Source organism: Filicampus tigris, chromosome 6 (genome assembly GCF_054856515.1).
Source record: "Filicampus tigris isolate MCC_2025a chromosome 6, RoL_Ftig_1.0, whole genome shotgun sequence".
NCBI lineage: Eukaryota > Metazoa > Chordata > Actinopteri > Syngnathiformes > Syngnathidae > Filicampus > Filicampus tigris.
In genome coordinates, this window is record NC_141222.1 from 1,130,709 (window position 1) to 1,149,818 (window position 19,110).

The 19,110-nt window shown below is 44.6% G+C and overlaps 1 protein-coding gene across 3 annotated transcripts in view; it reads left to right on the forward strand.

Moving 5' to 3' along the window:
• The window catches only part of wdr17 (WD repeat domain 17), a 245,828-nt gene that overhangs the window by 139,398 nt on the left and 87,320 nt on the right, over nt 1-19,110 (forward strand). For all 3 annotated transcript variants that reach the window (XM_086033934.1, XM_086033935.1, XM_086033936.1), the window contains one exon: nt 5,179-5,304. In XM_086033934.1, the coding sequence (XP_085890060.1) occupies nt 5,179-5,304 (126 nt within the window). The remainder of the gene's footprint in view (nt 1-5,178; nt 5,305-19,110) is intronic.

A 19,110-nucleotide genomic window follows, 5' to 3' on the forward strand; every position in this document is an offset into this window, starting at 1 on the left:
TCTTGGGTTGTTCGTCTCAAAGCATAAGTTGCGCAACTTGGTGATTAGATAGCTCTGAACAAATGCACAGTCATTCAGCAGGGTTGTGTCTCCATTCAGCCACTACAAAAAAGGTAAAAGAGTCCCGATCCTCTTCTGGCACATGGACCTGATGGAACATAGCTTGAATGTCTCTCATGAAGGCTATTGGCTGTTGTCTGAACCTCATGAGGACACCCAGCAATGTGCTTGTGAGATTGGCCCCTTGCAGAGGCTCAGTGTTCAGGGACACACCTTTGAAAGTAGGGACACACCTTTGAAAGTGGCGCCTGGTCAAACACAACACGCAATGTTCCTTTTCTAGGATGATGCACGCCATGATGGGGAATATACCAAACTCTCCACGAATCAAGGTCTCTTTGATCTTCAGGGTACTTGTTCTGCATTGTTGCAAGTAATTATATTGTTCATATACTCCACATATTCTTGATGGAATTGCTGATTGAACTTAAATCGTTTCTTCATACCTTGTAACCTATGTTGGGCTACAGCAAAGTTGTTTGGTAAGTAGACATCTTTCTTCTTAAAAGGTGATGGTGATCATCTGTAGTGACTGGCATTTGTTTTTGTGTAATGACTTCAGGGAGGAGATAGAACTGTGAGCTTTCCAGGCCGGCCACCTCAAGGTTGAACAGCGAAAAGGCTGGACTCATCTTTGTTTGACCCATTGTTCGTGGCAGGACTTTTGTTCTTTTTCCAGGAATGCTTAAGCGATGCATCAACTGTTCAGAGCAAAACGTTCCTGTGCTGCCCGGATCCAAGAAGGCATAAGTTGAGATCACACAATCACCCTTGGCAACCTCTACATTAACTGGTAGCACTGGTAGCACTCATAGCATGGTGCAACATTTGCCAGCCGCTGTATGTCCACAAGTTGTGTGAGAAATGGGAATGAGCTCTGGTGTTTATAATTTTTGTTCTGAAGTGGTTGTCTGTCCATTTATGTGTAACACTATTGGGTGGTTTTGCTTGCAAATTTCACATTTCAAACTTGCACCACCCTTGATGAAGACAGCCAAAAACAATCCTCTTTTCTTCAATAAAAACACTTTGTCCATGTGTTTCTATCTTTTAAACTGCTTACAGTTTTCCAGCAAGTGTTCCATTGAGCAGCAAACACAGCGGCCATTTGCGTTATCTTTGGATGAGTGTGGCTGCTTAGCTCCTTTGTGAGGGCCTGTCGCAGTCACTGTACTGGCCACTACGTTCCCTTATTACGTTCCATTATTACTGGAACACCAGGGTCCTCATCTTCCTCCCCTTCCACCTTTCTCAGCAGGCCAGGAGTGACAGAGGGAACCGCTCTACATTCCTTCAAATGCTTCATGTGGTATATCTACCTGAGCTTTTTCTTATCAGGCTGGTGCACCTTATAAGTCACAGGCCCCACACGCCTCATGATAGTGTATGGGCCTTGCCACTTGGCCAACAACTTGCTGCTGGAGGAGGGAAGAAATAGAAGAACTTTTTGACCTGGCTGGAAATCTCTTCTACGGGCCTGCTGGTCATACCACGTCTTCTGCTTCTTCTGGGCCTCCTTCAGGTTTTCCTCAGCCTCATCACGGTACCTGGACAACCGGTCCCTCATTTACAACACATACTGGACAATCCTCTGCTCAGTGGGCTTGGGATCTGGTGCAGTCCATGCCTTCCCCAAGAAGTCTAGGGGTCCTTGCACATCCCATCCGTAAAGGAGCTCGAAGGGTGAAAATCCAGTAAAGGCTTGTGGTACCTCTCTGTAGGCGAAGAGAACAAATGGCAGCCACGTGTCCCAGTCACTTCCTGTGTCACTCACAAACTTCTGGAGCATCCTCTAATTTTGATTGAATTGTTCGACGAGCCCATCAGTCAGAGGATGATAAGGGGTGGTTTGCAAAGCAGTGATTCCAAACTGCTTATGACACAACTGTAACAGACGAGAGGTGAAGTTAGTGTCCTGATCAGTCAGGATTTCATCCGGAATACCGACTCTGGAGAACAACTGAACCAGGGAATGGAGAACAGCAGGAGCAGTGATTATGCTGATTGGCTGCCGTGAGATTTTCTGTGCTTCTCTCTGCGTCCCACCGCTCCAAACTCATCGTCCGCACCGCCCCGCACGCCACCGCGCCCTACATTGACTTCAATTGAATCGTGCCGCCAGATTCAATTGAACATTCACATTGTGTTTTTGTTTTTTTTAGGTGGGTGGGGGCGGACATAAGGACGAAACCTCTTTAAAAGGATGAGGACGGACGGGGTCAGAGGATGATATTTTTTTATGAATAAGGACAGAGGGATGAGGACGGAAGGGTACTCAGGTCGCTTGATGGAGGACAGACCAGCAAAAAAGGGTCAAGTGTCCAGCTCTAGAAATAACGAGTAGCCCCTCGTCCTGTCCCTTTTACCTAACACCAAAAACCGACATTTGTTCGTCTGTAACTCGGGGTAACACGGAAGAAATACTAAGTTTTTTAAATATGTTTTCCTTGTTCGCAAGTCAGAGGCTAATAGCCACTGCAGTGCAATAGTTCTTTCAGCCAAAATGATGGCAGCTTTCCCTGTAGCCTCACTTCTTGATATTGGAAATTGGGAAACAGATTATGAAGAAATACACAGTTGGCAGAAACATCTATTTTACTCACCCGTTCCTGCTTGAATTGCCTGACCGAAGTCGAGGGGGCATTCGGTAGATGTCGCTCCCGGGCCGACCGGCGTCGCCTCTGGATCGCGATACATTCATGGATAGCGCCCAGAACCAAACTGGAAGCCAAAATATACCACAAAGAGATGTGGTCGCATTGCAATGATGACTTATTTTGGTCTTCTTTGTCCACTCTACTGATATTCTCGTACGTGTTCTCATCTTCTATCAGAGTTCCGTACTTTCTTTTCTCATAGACAGCCCGCACCTACCTCGCCATAGTATGTCACGAACAAAGCCCCCTATCACACACAGGTGAATCTGGACTCTATGTTCAGTGTTCTTCTGCCAAGTCGCCACCTTGGTTCAAGATTAAAGGTTCCTCAATAGCATTTCTTAAAATGTAGGATGATAAAAGTTTTATAAAAGTATTAATTTACTCCTCCAAAGGCAATATAATATTCTTTATACAACAAATCATCACTGTCATGTGAAAAACACTTATCTCCCTTTTTTTTTCATTTTCTTATTTTTCAGCAGAGCTGGGCACTTGACCATTTTTTGCCGGTCCGGCCGCGACCCTCCACCCTTGACTAGGGTACCCTTCCGGCTGCGACCCTCCGGCCATATTCATAAACATTGTCATTGCCACACCGTTCTGCCCCCCGACTCCAAAACAAAAAAAAGCGTCCGTGATTGACATCGCTGCGGGAGGGACGCTAACAGCTTTCTAGAGATCATTAGCTGGCTAATTTACGATTCAAACCCGCTGTGGAAACGCTTCAAACACGTTCAAAATGTGCCACATGATACGCCATCAGCCGTAGTTCAATGAACGCGCTTTTATTAATTCAACCGGCTACTGTGAGCCGTAGCCGACGCCAACACAACAAGTACAACAACCATTCAATCCACCCAGTCACACACTCTCTCTCCTTCGTCCTCCGCTCCTCCTCTCTCGCCCGCACTCCCTTCCATCCAGCGAGCCGAGCGACACATTCAGCAGACTCGGAAACCTCATAACTCTGCAAAACACGAATTCAACCACAACAAAGATAACTCATTTCGTTACAGTACTTTACTACTTAGGGGGCAATGCCACAATCCGTATATCAGCAGTTGTCGCTCGCGCCGACGCGGGAGTAGAAAGAAGCCTAAAAATAAGCCTTTCACCGAGTAGGCTGAGATTAATTTTGGCCACCACTCTTAGTTAAGCCATTTTAAGCAATTTGTCAGTGCTGGGCAGTCCATCCCTGGGCCGGACCGGTCGGATGCCCATTTTGGGGGCGTAGGGTGAGGTGTGACAAATTTTTTAAAAAATGGCTGGACTAAGCATGGCCGGAAGTGGATTTTAGTCCGGCCCACCAATCGGCCCTCATGCGTGTGACGTGCTCGCGAGGCGGCCAAATTTAATCTCAGCCGACTCGGTGAAAGGCTTCTTTTTAGGCATCTTTCAAAACAAATTGTGTCCGGGAGGAAAATCAAGCTGCGCGCAGCACTCAAGTATGACACTGGCACATCATGCACTTCCCTACTTCCGGAAATACGCCCTAGCAAACCTGCTGTTTAGTGGTTTTCTGGCATGCTTTTATTTTGAAGGCAGGGAAGTGTGAAGGAGGGGAGTGGGGAAAATAAGTAACTTAAGACCCAAATGATTATACAATATGACAAAACCAACCCCATGGCTCGCAATGGAAGTAAGTACACGCAGCTGGGTTGTTGTGTCTTTCAAAACTTAAGCTCATCTTCTTTTTATTGCGTAAACGGCATTCATTCACAGACGAGTTGAATCACTGATAACACTCGAAATTATATCACTCCGCGCACGCCGAGGTACACTGAGGAAATCACAGGGCAAATAACTACGCCTGGAAAAGTAGGTCCATACACTACATGGATAAGTACATGAGTATTAAAGTGGCGCGTTTGAAGCGTATCCGCAGCGGGTTTGAAGAGTAAGTTAGCTAGCTAATTGTCTTTAAATAAACTTCTTCCGTTAGCATCCCTCCTGCGGGGGCATCATAAACGTATTTTTGCGGGGGGGGCGTAGGTCGGAACGGGGCGGGTTTATGAATATGGTCGGGGGGTCGCGGCTGGAAGGGCAAAAAAGGGTCAAGTGCCCAGCTGTGTTATTATTACATGAAACATGTTTACGCGTTACAGACATCACATTAAAGTGAAGATTAAAAAGGTTTCCAAAATTGGATAGAAGTGTTTTTCACAGGACAGCGATGACATTTAACTTTCAAGCACTATATGTGTGGCACATTAATATGGTTGTGTGTTTACAAGATCCGGCTACACTTAAACTTACCATATTCATATTAAGTCAAGTTCACGTTTTCAAATTGTACCTTTTTTTGGACAACTCCAAATACTTTTTTTTAACTTTGAACATATGAACATATATTAACAATTGAAAACAATTATTGTTGTGTTACAATGCATTACCTACTTAAGTTACAATGACAATGGATGAAAGCATTTTTACAGTGTATTGTGTTTTTTTCTGATAGCCTCCAGGGGGAAGCAGCAACTTGTGGGACTTGGTATCTGTCATTAATGGACAGGACGACTCACTGCTCCCAGGCAGCTACAGCAAGGGTATAATGCACATGAAACACCTGCTAAAGTTTAAAACAGTAAGTATCTGCAACAAACCTTCAAGCAGAAGCTGAGTTGGGTTGGGAATTGTTTATCCCAAAATGGGTTGAATGTGACTTTGCTGCTGGGTCAACTCTGACTTCGCTGCTGGTTCAACGGTGACTCCGCTGCTGGGTCAACGGTGACTTCGCTGCTGGTTCAACGGTGACTCCGCTGCTGGGTCAACGGTGACTCAGCTCCTGTCAACTCCAGGGTGTACTGAGTCTTATGAAAGTTGTCATTTGCCCTTACATATCTAAATATAATCTTACACATTACACATTATTTTCAAATGGCTACTGTCACATGAATGGAAATCAGTGATACGGCGTACATATTTGAAAAGGTGTTTCCACCTGTACAAAGTATGCCGAAAGTGTATAACTTGACAGGTATGGCCAACGGTGACTCCATTGCTGGGTCAACGGTGACTCCGCCACTGTGTCAAACTTGACTCCGCCGCTGGGTCACCGGTGACTCAGCTGCTGGGTCAATGGTGACTCAGCTTACTACAAGGTAGCAAGTTGAGCTCACAACAACTTCACTGCATTTGATTGCTGTCCTGGTATCTGAAAGATCACATTCTTAATAAATTCCCAAACCTCTGCAGCATGGTTTGGGGTAATGTACTGTATATCAAATACATCAAATGTTTTTGAAGCGCCCATCAACTGCACCCAAAAGGGATTGGTGTGCCAAGGCTCCCTCATTTATTATAACATTATGCTTGTGAGTACTGTGCTCCTCCTCAAGCATAAGAACAAATAGGTACTCCGTTGTTGCTGTATTCAGGTACTGAACCAGGTTTGTTCCAGGCTGAAGAAGATAACAGTACAGAAAAAGAACAGCATCATTATACATTATTACAACATTATTAGTTGATCCAACAGGTAGACCAGTCACAATTGCATCATAAGACAAGATAAGATAAGCTAAGAAGGCCTTTATTGATCCCACAGTGGGGAAATTTTCAGTGTTACAGCAGCAAAGATATAGGTCACACAGAGACGGCGGCATAATGTAGCCATTAATGTATACCATCAACGGCAAACAGAATCAAACCTATGTAAATATACGTAGTAACTATGTGTATATACACATGTATATACACACCAACATACATCTACATATAAAGTATGAAGAAACACTCATTTTAGCCTGTACATTGTACAGAGGAAAAATACTCTAAGTAAGTGACAGTGCTGCAGTGTTGCAGTGAAATATAAGGAACAGCATTGGATAAGAGTAAAACTAGACTAACAGTAATGGGGAATGTTGAGTATTGCACGATATAAGCTCAGGTGCAGGACTGCACAAATCGCCAGTTTGTAGAGACTACAGAATTTTCTTGTTAAAGAGTCTGACAGCAGCAGGCAAGAAGGAGCGGCGGAATCTTTCCTTTGCACACTGAGGGTGTAATAGTCTGTCATTGAAGGAGCTGTGGAGTGCTGTTAGGGTGCCCTGGAGGGGGTGGGCTGGGTTGTCCAGCATTGATGACAGCTTGGCCATCATCCTCCTGTCCTCCACTGAGTCCACAGAGTCCAGGGAGCAGCCCAGGACAGAGCCCTCCTGACCAGTTTGTCCAGCCGCTTCTTGTCCCGGGCCGAGACACCGCCTGCCCAGGTGACCACTCCCTGGAAAATGACCGATGCAACCACCGAGTCATAAAAGTTCCTGAGAAATGTCCCCTGAACCCCAAAAGACCTCAGTCTCCTGAGAAGAGTCTGCTCTGACCCTTCCTATAGAGAGCGTCTGTGTTGTCGCTCCAGTCCAGTTTGTTGTTTAGATGAACACCAAGGTACTTATAAGTTGAGACCCTCTCAACATCTGTTCTCCGAATATTCACTGGTGCAGGTGCAGAGTGATGGCGCCTACACGGAATCCACCACCATCTCTTCAGCTCATTTGCCCACGGCAGATCCCCCCGCAGTCCGGGTCTTGGGTTGTCCGTGGCCTGAGATGGTCTTCAGGCCCCTCCAGACTCCCCTGGCATTATTCTGCAGCAGCTGCTTCTCCATCCTCTTCCTGTAGGACCTTTTCCCCTCTCTGATCCTCCTCTTCAGCTGGCGTTGCACAATCTTCCGCTTCTCTTTGTTGTCTGACGCAAAAGCCCTCTTCTTCTCCTTCAGGAGAGCTTTTATGTCTGGTGTGATCCAGGGTTTGTTGTTGGAGAAACACCTTACTGTCCTAGTGGGTATGGTGTTCTCCATGCAGAAATGTATATAGTCTGTAACAGTGTCCGTTAGATTACTAATGTCTTCCCCATGAGCATCGCTGAATACTTCCCACACAGTTGTGCTGAAGCAGTTCTTTAAGGCCTCCTCGGCCTCACCAGACCATCTCTGAACCGTGCGGGTCACAGCTGGCTGCCTGCGGACCAGAGGTTTGTACACAGGTTGGAGAGCCAGGCTGTGATCAGCTTTGCCCAGCGGGGGGAGGGGCAGTGATGTGTATGCCTCCTTGGGGTTGGCATAGAAAAGGTCCAGTGTATTATTGTCTCTGGTGTGGCAGGTGACATACTGTGTGAATGAAGGCAGAGAGGAGGAAGGGGAGGCATGATTGAAGTCACCAGAGATGAGTAGCAGGGCATTTGGGTGCTGTGTTTGTAGCCTGCTCACGGCTGCAGTCAAGACATCACAGGCTGTGTCGCCATTGGCAGCGGGGGGGACGTAGATGGTCACCGCGATCACATGACTAAACTCTCGCAGGATGTAGAATGGCCTCATGCCAACAGCTAACAGCTCAATATCCCTGCTGCAAAGCTGCTCCTTAATCGTGATAATAATAATAATAATAATAATAATACATTTTATTTGTATAGCGCTTTTCATATCATTCAAAGACGCTTCACAGCAAAAATAATTGAGTCAAATAAAACCTGCTGTTAAAACAAAAATAGCTAAAACCAACAGAAGAGGACAAAATTGCAAAGATTAAGTGATGTTAAAAAGCATGGCGGAATAGGTGAGTCTTGAGGAGTGTTTTGAAAGATATGAGGTCTGTGCAGTTACGAATGTGTTGTGGAAGGGAGTTCCAGAGGGTGGGCGGCAACAGAGAAAGCTCGGTCCCCCCAGGTTTTGTACTTGATTGGGGGGATGGAAAGGAGGTTCGCATTTGAAGAGTGGAGGGTGCGGGAAGGAGTGTATGAGTGGAGAAGATCGGAGAGGTAGAAGGGGGCCTGGTTGTGAAGGGCTTTGTAGGTGAGTAGAATGCCGTGGGGAACGGGGAGCCAGTGGAGTTTTTTAAGGATGGGAGTGATATGATCACGGGAACGGGTGTGAGTGAGAAGGCGGGCGGCAGCATTCTGGATGTATTGTAATTTATTGAGGAGTTTGAAGCTTGTGACATAGAGGATGCTATTACAGTAGTCAAGGCGGGAGGTGATGAAGGCATGGATGAGGGTCTGAGCAGCAGTGAAGGAAAGTAAGGGTCGGAGGTGAGAAATGTTCCTGAGGTGAAAGAAAAATGTGTTGATCAAAAGAAAGATTATTGTCAAATAGTACACCAAGGTTCCGGCAGTGAGAGGAGGCGGACAGGGTGGAGTTGTCAAGAGTAAGGTTGAAGTTGGAGGCAGTCTGTGTGAGGGAGTTAGGGCCAATTATCAGCAGGTGGGATTTGGAGCTGTTGAGGAAAAGAAAGTTTGTTTGCATCCAGGATTTATCAGAAAGACAGTTGAACAGAGTGGAGTGGGTAGCAGAGCTGATGGATTTAGTGGAGATGTACAATTGGACGTCATCAGCGTAGCAGTGAAAGCGGAGACCGTGGTGACGGATAATTTGACAGAGGGGGAGAAGGTAGAGGATGAAGAGAAGAGGATCAAGCACAGAACCCTGGGGGACACCATGGGACAAGGGGGCAGTGGATGAGGAGCAGTTGTTGATGTGGATGAATTGTTTCCCGTGTGTGAGGTAGGAGTGAAGCCAGGTGAGGACTTTGTCGGTGATATTGACAGATTGCAGGCGAGAGAGTAGGATGGAGTGGTTGATGGTGTCAAAGGCGGTGGTGAGGGCGAGGAGGATGAGAATGGAGAGTTGGCCGGAGTCAGAGGAGAGGAGGAGGTCGTTGGTGATTTTGAGGAGGGTGGTTTCAGTGCTGTGTTGTGTGCGGAATCCAGATTGAAATTGTTCAAAGAGTTGGTTATTTTCAAGGTGGGCTTTGATTTGGGATGCGACAACACGTTCTATAATTTTGGACAGGAAGGGGAGATTGGAGATGGGTCGGAAGTTGCTCAAGATGTCAGGGTTGAGTCCGGGTTTTTTGATGATGGAGGTAACAGCAGCAAGTTTGAGTGAGGAGGGAACAGAGGAAGAGTTGAGGGAGGAGTTAACTATGGTGGTGATGATGAGGGATGATGGAATGGGATCCAGTATGCAGGTTGACGATTTCATTGTAGAGATGATTTTGGTGAGCTCGGCAGAAGAGACGGGTGTGAATTTAGAGAGGGGCGGAGTGGTAGGAGGGATCGAGGCAGGTAGGAAGAGAGGGGAGGAGGGAGTGGTGGTTAATGAGGAGTGGAGGATATCGACTTTAGTTTGACAGAAGGATAGGAATGAATTGCATTTTTAAGTGTTGAAAGAGGTAGAAATGTTATCACAGGGTTTAAGGAGTTTGTTGACAGTGGAGAAGAGTGCCTTTTGATTGTAGGAATCGGTGCGAATGAGGTTGGAGTAGTAGGCAGAACTGGTGGAGTTGAGGGCTGTCTTGTAAAGCTGAAGGTGATCAGTGTAGGCAATGTGATGGACCGTTAAACCTGTTTTGTTGTAAAGTCTTTCAAGCTGGCTTGCGGGTTTTTAGTATGCGGAGTGAGACAAATTTGGTTTTGACAGGGCCGATTTCATTCAGACAGGTGGAGAGAGTGCTGTTGTAGTAGTTAGTAAGGACAGTGGGGTCGTGGGGTAGAGGAGGAGGTGAGGTGGACAGGTGGGTAAGGATGGAGGTATTGAAGTCAAGTGGGGAGATGGATTTAAGGTTTCTGAATAATATAGTGCGCTTTTCCTTGGGGAGGGGAGGTGGAGGTCCATAGTGATAGCCAGGTGGTCAGAAATGTTGAGGTTGGTGCTGGAGAGATTTTGAATGCTGAGAACGGTAGAGCAGACCAAGTCCAGAGTATGGCCATGGTTGTGGGAGGGAAGTTGACGCTTTGAGTGAAGTTAAGGCAATCCAGAAGGTCCAGGAACTCAGAGGCATGGTTGCAGTTGGTGTCGTCGATGTGGAGGTTGAAGTCGCCGAGAAGCAGACTGGAGGGTGATATGGGTGTGAGCTGTGTGACGAAATCAGAGAAGTTGGAGAGAAATGCTAGGTTGAACTTGGGGGGATTGTAGATAACAGCAATGACCAGAGGGGAGGGACCACTAAGTTTGAAGGTGATGTGTTCGAATGATTGAGTGGGTGTGGTGGATATGGTGTTGATTTTGAAATCTGTTTTGTGGACTGAGGCCACTCCACCACCTTGGCCAGTGAGGCGAGGCTGGTCGATGTAGGTGTATCCTGGAGGAGTGGCTTGGTTGAGTGAAAAGTAGTCCAGTGGGTTGTGCCAAGTTTATGTGATGAAGAGGAAGTCCAGGTTGTTGTCGGTTACAAATTCGTGTAGGATGAGAGCTTTATTGTTGAGTCAGCGGGTGTTAAAAAGCGACAGTTTGAGGATATTCTGGTGTATGGGAGGCAGTGAGAAACGGGGGAGTCGACGAAGATTTGGGTTTGGTATTTCACAATGTTTTCTCTCATTATTGTAGGGTCGGAATGATCTGGCTGTGATGATGGGTTGAATGGGGTAGATGGTAGCAGGAGGGGACAGTGACAGCATGCGGGGGGGGGGGGGGGTCACCGGCAGGGGGAAGTACTGTGAGGAGATGGAGTGGAGGAGGGGGAAGTTACAGGTGTGTGATTTGAAGATAGTCATGTGGAGTGATGAACAACGTGCTGGATGACAACAGAGGTTTTGAGAAAAATTTTCAGTACTGTAAGGATGTAACACTGAGAATTTCTAAAAAAAAAATCTACTGAATGAGACACAGACATAAAAATGTCTAAGGAACAAAGAAGAATTACTTAGTCAAACTTATTCCGTAAACCGGAAACTCACCATGCTTGGAGTGTCCACTAGAAATTTCAGTGAGTTAAAGCTTGGATTGTAGCATGTAACACTGAGAATTTCTAAGAAATCTGGTGAATAAGATAAGGATAATTAAAGAATGTATGAAGAACAAAGAGGAATTCATTTACTTAGTCAAAACTATTTCCTACGATGTGATCTCACCATGCTTGGAGTGTCCAATGGAGGTTTTAGTTGAAGCTTGGATTGTAGTACTAAGGATTTCAAAGAAATCTGCTGAATAAGATAAAGACATTTAAAAAATGTATAAGGAACAAAGAAGAATTCATTAATTTAATTATTTATTAATTAGTCAAACCTATTCCGTAAAATGTAAACTCACCATGCTTTGAGTGCCTACTAGAAGTTTTAGTAAAGCTTGGATTTTTTTTGTCACTCTACCATATTCAAGGCTTGCTCTGCAGTTTCATCTGATTTTGTGATCAAGAGAGAATATACTACGTAAATGCTATATAAAGTTCAAGTAAGAACAATTGTGCTTGTTGTTGTGAGTTAGATTGAGATGTAATTTGCCCATTCTCTTTCATCCAACACATCTTACCTGGCAGAATAACTTCGTCTGTTGTGGCACTGTAGTGAATTCACTATCCCCAACCCCCCACCCCCATTTCTTTTTTTTATTTACTGTATAACCAATATAGATGAATACTAGTAATCCGTTAAGTCAAATTCCAAGCATTGATCTTTTCCTTCACAAAGTCGTCTCTCTTTTGGAAAGGAATACAAACATGCAGAGCTCTGCCTACAGCCGGGGTACCCTTCCGCTGTCCGTTTAGCTGCAATTTTGTCCAGCCGGAAAAAATAGTATCCACCTATGGGCCGGTCCGCTTATGATTTTAAACAGGCTTACATTAGCGTTTACGACTACAAACTGCGGCCAACTACGGATAAATTTTGATCTGTCTATCCGTCTAATGAAAAAAAAAGAGTATGTCATATTAGAACACTATTATGCGGTTATTTTGTGTTTCTACAGTACATCATTCTGCCCAAAGAGCTTTACAAAGCCTCACATGCACTTATTTTATTTTCAAACTTAAAACGCCCAAAAGATCATGTTAAAAATGGCTTACTTTTGACAGGATGCCCTCTTTTCACAGTTTAAGCTGCTTGACTATGTTGTCGAGTTCTCCTACGTTCGACTCCTCCATCTCCGTTCTACTTTGTCTTTTTCTTCTTCCTCTTCTTCTTGACACGCATGTTGTGTCGTGTCCTTTAATTGAACAAATAAAAATGTGGGACAACTGCGAGCTTGTCGAAAGCTTTTCTTTACTCCTGCTTGAATGCCAACAGCGCATCTACAATGCCTCACAGGTCTGTTTTTTTTTTAAGTTTCCCGTCAATCATTCAAGGCCTACAAAATGGGCATCCGTCATAGATGGTTAGCTGGACCGGTCCATCACATAGGCGGTTTGCCCAGCTCTGCAAACATATTTAGGGCAACAAGCATTTTTCACTATTGACACAAAACAAACTATAGTTAGCATTACACAATTTCATAAATAAAACGTTGCCATAAACAACCAATTCGATGCCCATCAATTCAGACTTAAAGGGACACTTGGATGAGCTTAACATTGGCACTTATATAATAGGTTTGCATGTAAAAATGACATCAGTACTAAAATGCCCCACCTAAAGACACTGTAGTGATTTAAGGGCTTTTTTTTTGTGATTGGATTTACGACAAATTGGCACACCCCCTTTTGGTGCTCGGCTTGTTATTTTTTCGGTCTCAGCGGTCTAAGTCACAGGAGGGCGGCAAGCGTGGTAATCTTGCTCGCTTTGTCAGTTCTGTTGTCTAAAATGGCGACCGATCGCCACCAAAATGCAAATGCACATTACTACTTTTGTCCACTTCAACCTGTGAAAGTATAAAAGTGTTCTGCACAATAGTTTACATTTATTGACATCAAACGTGAGCTCATCATGATCACCTCCACAAAATGAACAATACAGTGGCGATCGCTTCTCCACTTACAGGCTGAAGCGGACAAGAGCATGACTGCGCACACTAACCCTTACTGGTTATATTTTGGACATTTAGCTACGCTTAACTCGTTTCAACTCTCAGGAGGCAGACGGAGGCTGGGAACGAGCTGCAGGCAGCCATCAGGCACGCATGGATCTTTACCCAACCGCTTTCCTCCCCAGCTAACAGTAAGATAACGGCATGGCTAATAGCAACAACTAGCTTCAGGCCTTTAAAACAAAAGGCGTTAGCACAACAACATTCACTCCTTACTGTCCGTCCAGCCTGCATCGATCTTCATGTCGCTGGGCTGCCTCACAATCAGTCGCGTGCATTGTCCGACATCGCTTGCAGCCACCAGCTCCGACGTGAGTGAAGTGGGGTGAGAGTGAGGTATATGGATGGTAAATTTGGTGCAAAAGTAACTTGTACTTGTACGACAGAAATTTGTACTTAATGGAAAATTGGACTTAATGGAAATTTGTACTTGTAACAAGGAAATGTTAGAAATTTGTATTTGTAGAGAAAACAATTTGAAGGTGTGTGAACAAATTTTGTATCTCCAAAAAAGTTGTACTTGTAAAAAAAAAAAAAAAAAGGAACATTTGTACCTGTAGAAATGATAACTTGTATGTGTGAAAAACAAAATTCTCCTTGGTTGGAAAAATACATACATTTTGTACTTGAAGCAAAATTGTATTGTGTACAGTACTTGTGGGGAAATGCTGATTTGTACCTGTATGAATGGCAACTTGTAGTTGAAGAAGTCGCCACTTGGTGTCACGAGTGGTTTTTCTGCTGCCTGTACGCACACGTGACTTTTGCACTACATTTATCACCCTAAAACAGATTTGTACTTGTAAGACTCACGAGTTGTACTTGTACACTTAGATTCGGGCGCTGGCTGGGCTAGATGAAATGCGCCATCTCGACCAATCAAGTGCGACAGATTTGGGCGGCTGCAGCTCAACCTCATTGGTTAACCTTGGACGCCTAACGGGAGCGCGCAGGCAGGATGAGAGGAAAAAGTAACCAGTGCTACCACTTGGTGATCCCTTCATAGGGTACATAGTGTCTCTTACCATTTTTTTTTTTTTTTTGCGCCATGCAGGGATATAATCAGAGGTGGATAGAGTAGCCAAAAATTGTACTCAAGTAAAAGTACTGTTACTTCAGAATAATGACTCAAGTAGAAGTAAAAAGTAGTCATCCAAATAATTACTAATAATTAAATAATTGAGTAAAAGTAAAAAAGTACTTGGTGAAAAAACTACTCAAGTACTGAGTAACTGTAGCAACGTCTCATTTATTTATTTATCTTTTTAAAAACAACCATTCAATCAGACAAAAATACAAAATAATCACCTTCAAGCAAATTAAAGTCCATCCAATCAATAAAATGAATTAGATTTAGTTAAAGAATATCTTGAAATAATCTCAAGGTAGGGCGGCACGGTGGGCGACTGGTTAGCACGTCCGCCTCACAGTTCAGAGGTCGTGGGTTCGATCCCGGCTCCGGCCTCCCTGTGTGGAGTTTGCATGTTCTCCCCGTGCCTGCGTGGGTTTTCTCCGGGCACTCCGGTTTCCTCCCACATTCCAAAAACATGCATGGTAAGTTGATTGGATACTCTAAATTGCCCCTAGGTGTGATTGTGAGTGCGGATGTTTGTCTCTGTGTGCCCTGCGATTGGCTGGCAACCAGTTCAGGGTGTCCCCTGCCTACTGCCCAAAGACAGCTGGGATAGGCTCCAGCACGCCCCGCGACCCTTGTGAGGAGAAGCGGTACAGATAATGGATGGATGGATGATAATCTTAAGGTAAATTCAAGTACTTTAATAAACAATAAAATAATAATAGTATATATAAAAGAAATAAATTAAGCAGAAGTAGCACAAAATTTCAGCCCCTGTACTTTTTTTTTTAAACAGGCTCCGCAGGCAGAACAACAAAGTAGCCATGTGTGTGTGTGGGGCGTGCGTGCGTGCGTGCGTGTTGGTGTGTGTGTGTGTGGGGGGGGGGCGTTTCAGTCTGTGTGTATGTGACAAAACATGCATTCTGCAACAACATTCTGTGTCTTTATAGTCTGCATTGCTGTGTGACATTTTCGATCCGTTTCACCCGAAAATAACTCTTTCCCACAGACAAACCCCATTGCGGCAGCACACTAGCTCGAATGCTAACTGCTAGCATCGATGGCTATGTTTCACCCCAAACATCAAATTGATTGCCGTCCCGCGATCCAGCAAACGCACAAACGGTTAATGGTTAATGGTATTTTATCAGATGTTCTTTTATCTTCTACTGGATCCCCACAAGGATGTGTTCTTTCACCGCTTTTATTTGTTTTGTATACAAATGAGTGCTAGAGTCATCAAAGGGGAAGATTCATCATCAAATTTGCAGACGATTCTGTAATTGTGTCACTTTTAAACAATGATGACCTGGTTCTTAACACTTTTAGCGATTGGTGCGATCATTCCTTTGTAGAAATTATGTGTCATGTGTCACCTTCCAAACCGCTTATCCTGTACAGGGTCACGGGGAGGTGCTGGAGCCTATCCCAGCTAACAATGGGCAAAAGGCTGACTATACCCTGAACTGGTCGCCAGCCAGTTGCAGGAGACACACACAGACACCATCACTGAGCAGGAACTGATCCCACGCTGCCTGCAAACTCAGATGTGTGTACCACTGCACCATCAGTGACCTTTTTAGAAATCAATGTTTCTAAAACAAAGGAGATGGTCATTGATTTTAGATGGAAGTCTACCCCTCTCCACCCTGTCCTTATTCATGGACAGAATGTGCAGGTAGTGGAAAAATACAAATAATTAGGGATAACTCTTGACACCAAGCTAAATTTCGATTTGCAAATTGATTCGGTTTCTGCTAAAGCCCATCAGCGAATGCACTTTTATAGGAAGCTGAAAGGTTTTGATGTTAATTCTGTTTTCATGAAAATGTTTTATTCTTGTTTTATTGAGTCAGTTTTAACATGTACTTTTATATGCTGGTTTGGATCCCTGACTTGTAAAAGCAAAAAGTGCTTGCAACATATCGTTAAGGTGTGCAGCAAGATCGGAGGCCTGAATCTCCAAGAACTTTCCTCGCTCTACCGAGCAAGAGTAGCAGAAAAGGCCCATTCCATCATTGCAGGCGGCAGTCATCCTCTGTCAGCTTTATATAAACTGCCATCAGAGCGCAGATACCGTATGCCAAGTGCAGGACAAACAGGTTCAAGAACTCATTCATACCGGCCTCCATTGCTCTTTTAAATAACATGGCATAACATTGTATTCCTTGTATACAGATGTGGGTGAGTGGATAGTTGATGTGTCCTTGAGTTGACTTCTGGCTGCAAAGCAAATTGCCCCTCATGGAAATTAAAGTTTACCTTCACCTTGACCTTGAAGACCCAGAAAAGACTTATATTTCTGAAACAAGGGAACCACGAAGTGGGCGCCAAGTCGGCAAAAATCTTATCATATAAACTGTGAAAACAACAAGCAGATTAACGATTAACAAAATTAAATATCTTAACACGGGAACAATGGAATACACGACAGAGAAAATACAAGAGTGCTTTGAGACATTTTACCAAACTCTATATCCACAACCACAAACCTTGGAAGTTTTAGCCATCACTGAGGGCGGCCATTTTGTCACGTTTGTCGAGTGAAAATTACATCACAGTTGCTCAGGGCTCAGGTAATGACCAATCACAGCTCACCTGTTTTCTGAAACTGAGCCATGATTGGTCGTTATTTCAGCCCTCAGGGCATCTGTGATGTCATTTTCAGTCGACAGAAGTGATAAAATGGCCGACCCCTTAGATGGCTAGATTTTGCTTCTTGACTCATATTCCACAAAAACAATATTAATCAGAATGCCTGTTCAACTAGGGGGCCTGCATAAAACATGTTCTTGAAGAAAATGTTTGGGTTGACTTCCCCTTCAATTGAAAAAACAAGTATTGGATTCAAGTCCCACAAATAGCCCCTCTGCACTTTCAAACACTCATACACACGCACCCACACACACACGTCCGCACACGCACGCACACACGCACATGCTCACAATAATTTACATTGGTGTTGCTCTGATGGATATATTTATTGCTTTTTGAGGGCGACTTGTTGCTCAAGCGCCGCTTAGATATACGAGAGCTGTCATTTTTATGGATGTCACTTTTTTTGCATGTCACTTTTATTGCGCTCTGGCAATGACTTCGACTAAAACCCTCGGAACAGATTGCGTTGTTTGCTGATGACATTTTAGTTAACTTAAAGGAGCCTGAAAAATAATTTATTGGACTGATGAACCTACTTTCAGAATATAGGAAATTCTGGATATAAACTCAACATATCAAAAACACCAATTACCACCCAATATTTCACTGTGGTACAGTGGCTGAAAGGGAGGTACAAACTTAACTGGGAAGCAGAATCTTTGAAGTACTTGGGAATAGTGATAACAAAAGACGTTACTAAATTATCAAAAGTCAATTATGAACCGTTATCTTTAGATATCTCGAAAAGATATTCACAGATAGAGCCTAATTCCATTCTTTCAATCTAAACTCGAGAGTAAATGCGATGTGGTGGCTGTCTGATGCGGCTGGGAGCTGAAGATTGTGTGTGTGTCGTCGTTCACAGCAGGAGGAGTTGGTGGGGGCTGCAGCAGGAGGGGCTGGTGGGGGTTGCAGCAGGAGAGACTGAGCGGGGGCAGGCATCTGATCGAACTTATTGAAAAAAAGGTTCAGATCATTTGCCCACTGCAGGTTCCCCCCCTTAGGTTGTCCGTGGCCTGAGATGGTCTTCAGGCCGCTCCAGTCTCCCCTGGCATTATTGTGCTGCAGCTGTTCCTCCATCCTCTTTCTGTAGGACCTTTTCCCCTCTCTGATCCTCCTCAGCTGGCGCTGCACTATCTTCCGCTCCTCCTGACACAAAAGCCCTCTTCTTCTCCTTCAGGAGAGCTTTAATGTCCGGTGTGATCCGGGATTTATTGTTGGAGAAACACATTACTGTCCTGGTGTGTATGGTGTTCTCCATGCAGAAATTTATATAGTCTGCAACAGTGTCCATTAGACTATGACATCGCTGAATACCAGAGCTGGGCACGTGACCATTTTTTGCCCGTCCGGCCGCAACCCTCTACCCTTGACTTGGGTACCCTTCCGGCTGTGACCCCCCAGCCATATTTATAAACATTGTTGGCCCCCGCCCCATTCCGCCCTCCGACCAAAAAAAAAAAAAAAAGCATCCATGATTGCCGTTACCGCGGGAGAAATGCTCTAACGGCAGAGGCTTTTTAAAGATCACTAGCTGGCTTATGTACAATATGAACCTGCTGTGGACACACTTCAAATGCGCCAGCAGTACTTAGCCAACGTGCGTGTGCTTACTTGCATTGCGAGCCCCGGGCTGGATTTGTCGTATTGTATAATTATTTGGGTCCAACAGCCAGCCAGAAGTCGTAGTCAAGTTACTTATTTATTTTCCACACTTCCCCTCCTTCCCTGCCTTCAAAATAAAAGCATACCAGCAAACCACTATACACAGCTAGTTGGCTATGGCGTATTTCCGGAAATAGGGAAGACGCCAGAGAAGTGCATGAACTCCACCTTGATGTGGCTGCGTCATCCTTGAGTCAGTGCTGCGCGCAGCTTGAATATACTCCCCCCCCAAAAAAATAAATAAATAATAATAATAATGATATATA